The sequence below is a fragment of the Limulus polyphemus genome, unplaced genomic scaffold (assembly GCF_000517525.1).
Source record: "Limulus polyphemus unplaced genomic scaffold, Limulus_polyphemus-2.1.2 Scaffold382, whole genome shotgun sequence".
Lineage (NCBI taxonomy): Eukaryota > Metazoa > Arthropoda > Merostomata > Xiphosura > Limulidae > Limulus > Limulus polyphemus.
In genome coordinates this window covers 494,588-501,524 of record NW_013665992.1, presented here as the reverse complement: position 1 = coordinate 501,524, position 6,937 = coordinate 494,588, and the positions used below count along the sequence as shown (strand labels likewise).

Sequence of the window (6,937 nt, the reverse complement as noted above, 5' to 3'; positions counted from 1 at the left end):
AAGATACGGGATAGTTCTAGAAACAAGAGGGCGTGAGAATTGTCACATGATCTCGATGACGCAACAATATTAAAAATATAGCTTACATTAATATTACTGAAAATATCCCAACAGTTTTGAATGTTTTGTCTTATTTTAACTTATACACAAAAATATTGCTTTTTACCACTGATGAAGTTAGCTCTTATTATGAACACTTTAATTTTTTTATATATATTTTTTAGCTTATTGACAAGCAGTGTTATAGAAATTAGGCTTGACAAGAGCTAAATATAAATGAATTTATATTTTTTAGTTGCTATAGCCATTTACAGGTTTGCTTATAACAACTTCAAATGTTTCCTTCTAATACTTGTATAACTTAAATAAGTTTACTTCAATTTCTTATACCCTTTGTGTTGTGAAGCATTTGAAACTAGTGAAACACATATTTCAACCTTTATAAAAGTTTTGCTGTATCTGTTTTTTGTATTCAACAGTCTGAATTTTACTTACCATTATATAGAACTGCATCACACTTAAGTACAGTTAAAGCAATGGCTATGCATAAGTCCAATATATTAACTTTATTTTTACAGAGAGTACAGATTATGGAAGAGTGGCTTTTTCTGAGTCCACCATGGAGAATTAAACCCTAAATTTTACCATTATAATCCCTAAATGAAGCTTACTGCTCAATCATAAGAGGATATCGAAGAAGGAAAACTTAACTGAAGCAAGAAATGACAATGAATTTGTTTACAATAAAACATTTTCAAACTGCAAATCTTTACTTTGCATTTGTGGCCTTGGTGAGTGTGTGCTGATAATTTATGCATATTTTTTACCAATCCATCTAGGTACATAAACAAGTTGCATCTATGTATGAATCTAATTTTCTGGGCAGTGTTAAAACAGCTAGAATAAAATATCTAGTTAAAAGTGAAGTAAATTTAAAGTAAAACAGATTATGTACAGCACTGATATAAGTAAGAAAAGAATTATCATCTTACAGTATGCATATTTCTAAGTTTAATTATGTTATTCTTCTGACATGTAATATTTGAATAGTTATGGACACAGTATCTTAGGTTTTAATGAAGTTTCATTTAGATTTATTTTCTTTCACATACAAACATTAATGTAAAAAAATATATATACACCTTAATAGGTGTTAATTTTGTCATATTTTTAGGGTATGGCTCTTGCTATCACAGGTCCAACTCTTCTTGACTTAGAACTTGCCCTAAACACAGACACAGAACATATTTCCTATATCCTTGTAGGACGAGGTATTGGCTACCTAAGTGGATCTTTTGTGGGAAAGTTTTGTTTTTCTATTTCCTTTAAAGTAACTATGAACACAAAGATAGGTTTTACAAATTGTGATTTTATGGTCCTAATATGTCTTTCTTTAAATATTTATATCACTGAAGAATGAACATGTGCATGATTTATAAAAGTAATGTTCATTAGTTTGTATTTATCAAAGTTGATATGAAATATATAAATAAACACTATTAACATTACCCTCGTAAATTGCTTGTTCTGAAGTTGTGAAATTAAGGATAGTTCATATTAAAGAAAAGAAAAATACAGCTCTGAAATTTTACACTTTATGATCATTTGTTTTTTATCTCTAGACATAAGACAGTAAAGAACACTAGTTTTTATTTAATTATCAAAGAATTCCACCAGTACATATGAGAGAGAAATTGTACCATATTACAGTAATGAGAAATGTAAAAATATTCATCTGCCAGACAGACACACATTCATATTTTGTTTTAAACTTATTTTAGTATGTGTGCATGACAGGAACTCTGGGTTGGGAGATTATTGTTTGACTGAATAGTGATATACTCTTTTTGTGCTTACAGGAGGTATACTGTTTGACAGGTTTAATAGAGAAGTGCTGTTTCTTGTTAACCTGTTATTTCTGGGAATTACAATAACAGCTGCCCCATGGTGCAGAAACCTCATTCTGCTTATTGCAACAATGGTCATTGAAGGTTTAGTCCTGGGTGCTATAGACACAGGTATGTTTAGTATATTCTTTCACTCATCATTGATGTGTACATGACAGTATACAAAAATGGTGTCTATATCTAGGTAATTCTTCCATAATGAATTATGAATACTGGTGAAATATCAATATGTGTAGATAACTATTTCATTGTTTTATAGACACTTGTATTTATAGTTTATTCTTTTAACAGTGAAGAATAAACCCTGATTTAAATACTAATACATTGGCTTGTGAAGTATCAAACCCATTACATGTACAGTATATATATATATATGTATTGTTATCCCACCAGTGAAGTATATACAGTAATTATGTTGTCAGTTCTTCTGCTAGTGAAGTACAGACAGTTTGTGTAGTTAAATAATACTTCCAGTGAAATAATGTTATATATACTTTTTCTTCTAATTATACAAGATGTGTTCAACTGTAAAAATTATGTATTTTTTTTTTAAACCTAGGTTATAATTTCTAAAATTTTCCTATTATACGGTTTAGAGTTTCGGTACTTTGGGCTTAACTCCAGTTTTATATAATAATGTGAGTAATGAATGATTGATTTCAGGTTTTAAACATACTTGGATATTTGTTAGCACACACAACAATTGTGATACAGAAATATTAATTATCCAAAATCATAATGAATTCTTTTTTCATGAAGAAACAAATTTCTTAGCTGTTAGCTTTTAGCCAAAAAAAAAAAAAAAAGATCTTATAGCTTTAAGTAAGATATTTGATTAAAGGTTTATAAATACTGTATTGGTGTTGATATGCTAGTTGTTGAAATATCAAGAAAATAAATATTCTTTTTATTTTCCACAGGAGGGAATTGCTGGTGTCTCCACCTTTGGGGTAAAGAAAGTGGGCCTTACTATCAGGCTTTGCACTTTTCTTTTGGTGTTGGTACATTCATAGCTCCTTTACTAGCAGAGCCTTTTCTCTTTCGTGAAAAAGAAAGTTCAGAAACTTTGAATATGACAAATTCATCAATAGTTTGGAAGGTACAAGCAAATCTATCAGAAAAGAATGATACTAATGTATTTCTACACAACAGTATATTTTCACCAGCAGAATTTGAAAATCATGATGGATTCCAGGTATTTGGCTTTGAATATGCATTTATAGTAATTGGAGCATTCACCTTTTTTGTTTTAATTTTGTTTTTTATTGTTTTTCTGTACACAAATATAGAGAATGTCCCTGAACAGACAAAGAAACCTGATGGTTCTCAGAATATGGAATCACGAGTGATACGTTTTATTCTTACTGTTTGTGCTATTTTCATGATTTTCTATGCTGGGTTAGAGGTTACATATGGACAGATGATTGCAACTTTTGCTGTTGTTGGACCACTGAAGCTATCCAAATCCAAGGGTTCTTTTATTACTTCTTTCTATTGGGGTATCTATACTCTTGCAAGGGGAGTATCAATCTTTATCTCTATGAAACTAAGTAGTTTTGTTATGTTAATGATCGATATTTTCATTGTTTTTGGAGCTAGCTTACTGCTTGTGTTCTTTGCAAGCTCAGCAGAAGAAGTTCTTTGGGCTGCTTCAGGACTTCTTGGAGTTGGTATGGCATCCATTTATCCCAGCATTGTCTCATGGTGTGAACAATACATTGTAATGACCAACAAAGTGACATCCACTTTTGTTGTGACAACCTCACTTGGTGAAACAGTCTTGCCTCTATTGGTGGGTCATTACATTGAGCACACCCCCATGTTTCTAATGCATGTGATGTTAGGTGGCATTATTTGTGCTTTTCTAGCATACCTTATCATTTGGCAGTTTGTACACAGACAAAAAAGTAAGTATGATACTGATGAGAGAAACATGCCAAAAGAAGAAGATAATCATCTTGAAACAGTTCCCACCAAAGTTACCCTGCTGAATGAACTAACAGAATCAGAAGATTCTAATAAAATGGAACAATCTGAACTAGTACCAAACACTGAGGAGAATGCAACAGAAGTTGTTTAAATAATTCTTTACATAACAGTATTCAATGTAATTTAAAGCTGTCGTAATATTGAATTTTAAATACTTATTTTGATCAAAAAATGTAAATAATGTAATTCTTTACTAATAGATATTAATAGCCAGTAGAAAGAAATAGCAAAGCAGTTATTTTTATGTTTCCTTTTATGTTCTTTTAAACATCATTGTATTGGTTTAATTAATATAAGTGAAACTTAAATCATACAAGTTTTTAGTTAGATTGAATTGAAATATAGTTATTTTTTTTTACATATATTTATAGAGCAGTGAAAATGTAATCATATGTATATCTTGTTTGTAGTTAAGTGTTTCACAAACTTCAAAACATTTAAAGAGTTCAGAAGTACTTTGTGCACATTTTTCTGACATCAGAATTTCTTGTAGTTGTACCAATAGTAATAACTATTCAATAATTGTATCATGATCTTTTTTGTCATTTGGATTATTATTGGTGACCATATTTGTTAATTACTGTACTCACTGGTGAAATGTTTCACTTGAAGCCATGGGGTAGACCTACTGAAAGATTATACAACATAAGTGTTCAGTACATGATACTTACTCATGTAATGGGCGAGTGACACCAACAGAGTACATGAAACTGCAAGGAAACATCCCAGCTTTCTTGAGATGTTTCCCATAAAGACTCAAATGAATAATACTTTGCTTCCATCTCTGTAATTCCTTTTGTATGTTTTTCTTTGTTCTGAATATTAATTTAATAGCCTACTATACTTTGAGAGAAGTGTGTTTGTCCTCTAACTCCTCCTAAACTTTTGCATTTGGACCTATCAAATGTGATTTAATCAACTAGGAATGATTCAAGAAGTTATTTATCTTTTAAAATGCATAGTTTTCATAACTCCGGGGCTGGCTATTTATACATAGATCAGTCAGTGGGGGTGGCAGTACTAATGAGATCTCGTTTCCTCTTTCATTATGTGGAGTATACCTACAATCTATGTACTTTCAGCCATTACTGGTATATTTAGAACAAAAACAGAAATGCTGTTTTATATTCATAACTGTTAAAACATTAATTCTACAATTGCATTTCATTTTCAAATCCCATCAATCATGTGTAGGATTTCTTTTTCATACATTGTTTATACAGACCTTCAAGATAGACACACTTATATTAAGTGAAATGTTTTAAAGTCACTTGTTACTTATTGCTTTTTGATTAAGAAAAAAACTAAAATAAAAAATAAACCATTATTTAAATATTCAAGCCTAGTGGACATGAATAATTTTTCTTATGTACATTTAATCTTTATATTGCAACTTTCACAAATCTCAAAGTGCATTATAAAGGTACCTGCTAGTACATAGAAATAGGAAGCAAGTTGGATCTGTTATTCTCTTAATAGCAGCTGTGATAGCTTATTAAATTTCAAGGTGTTTTTTGGCAGAAAAACTGTCAACAATTTTGCTAAAATTTATATGAAAGTACAATCTTATTCTGCAAGTGATAAGTAAGGAAAGGATTCAACATCACTTTAAAATGTATTGAAAATGCTAATTTTTTAATCAGTACCACGTCAGATAAGAGAATCTAGGTATTCGAATGTTGGTCTGTGAACGATACGAACATTTAAGTTATCATAGTATTTTAAGAATATGACACTGGGTTTCTTCTAATAAATGTCTGGACCTCCAGTAGAATATGGTGGTATGTCAGTCAAAGACTGTTAGAGTATGTGTCAATAAAGTTGACTTGTGTAACATTTTGTGTGCAGTGCACATGTATGTTGATGCTTGGTCATTTAATTATTAACATTGGCTTTAAATATCAGAATGTTCAAGGGACAGTGATGTACATTTTGTTAAGTTTCCAAGTTAAATTTTCCAATTTCTTTTCTCTTTTTTTGAGTTATTACTTAAAGTATTATATTAATTGTAAGCTTGTTCTCTTTTTTTTATTTTTACCATAAATATATTAGTAACAGTAGTCTGTGTGCAAAACATGAAGGGAAAAAGTAATTTTTCTCTGCTTAAAACTGTAGATGTTATTCATGGAAACAACCAGTAGATATGGAGGAACAGGGAGGATAGCAGATTTTTGTTTACCTAGTCTTTTTAGGAGTTGTCTTGAGTCATCTTAAAACTGTCTTATAGATCATAATACATTTTTCAGAAGATAGGCTTATTTCCTTGTTTTTTAATCAGTGTACTCGATTTTCACCCATTTCTATCTTTACTTCCATATTACACGTCCTTGAAACTTCTCCCCTTTTGGCTGTAGGGGTGTTATAATGCCACTGTCAATCCCACGTTTTGTTGGTCAAAGCATATTCTAGGGATCGACAACCCTTGAAAGAAGATCCTTTCTTTGTTTTTGTCTAAGACCAAAACATTTTGAGAGTTGCAATATGCCCTAAAGGTCTAACTTAAAAAAAAAAAGGTCCCCATGTGAATCTTCAAATTTACAAAGCTAAATCAAGGGTTCGATTCTCCATTGTGCCTGAAAGATTCTCAACTTTTCTTCACAGTAAGAGTAAAGCCCGAGAGCATGCAGGTTGCCGACCTCTGGCATAGCCCAAGAGTTGGTGATGACTAGCTGCCTTCCTTCTAGTCTATTCAGGAAAGGAATTGAGTTTTAGAAACTAGGTACATGCTTAGAAGGAGCAATGGGGTGATAGGTATAAAAAAAGCAAATAAAAAAAAAAAAATATAAGTCGTTCTTATTTTATATTCTTGCTTGTCAATATCAGTAATTTGAGTTCCTAATTCGTAAGAAACTACAGACTTTGTATTTGGACATCAAACACATGTAATTTGAACCAATGCTGCATTCAACATATCATGTAACACATAAAAATGAATATTTAGGTGTGTTCTTACAATATTTACTTTTAAATTAAGAAATTAACTAATGTATAATACTAAAATTTGAATTATAATCTACAATTTCATACCAAGTTATTGACAT

The 6,937-nt window shown here is 30.6% G+C and overlaps 1 protein-coding gene across 3 annotated transcripts in view; it reads left to right on the top strand.

The window, feature by feature from the left end:
* Window positions 1-6,937, top strand: part of LOC106457852 (sodium-dependent glucose transporter 1-like) — a 26,637-nt gene that overhangs the window by 13,559 nt on the left and 6,141 nt on the right. For 2 of the 3 annotated variants that reach the window (XM_022383910.1, XM_013917302.2), the window contains exons 2-5: window positions 579-791; window positions 1,175-1,301; window positions 1,860-2,018; window positions 2,828-6,033. In XM_022383910.1, the coding sequence (XP_022239618.1) occupies window positions 723-791; window positions 1,175-1,301; window positions 1,860-2,018; window positions 2,828-3,987 (1,515 nt within the window). In that variant the 5' untranslated portion in view covers window positions 579-722 and the 3' untranslated portion in view covers window positions 3,988-6,033. Of the gene's footprint in view, window positions 1-578; window positions 792-1,174; window positions 1,302-1,859; window positions 2,019-2,827; window positions 6,034-6,937 lie in introns of those variants that run through there. The other variant, XM_022383911.1, reaches the window with a different exon arrangement.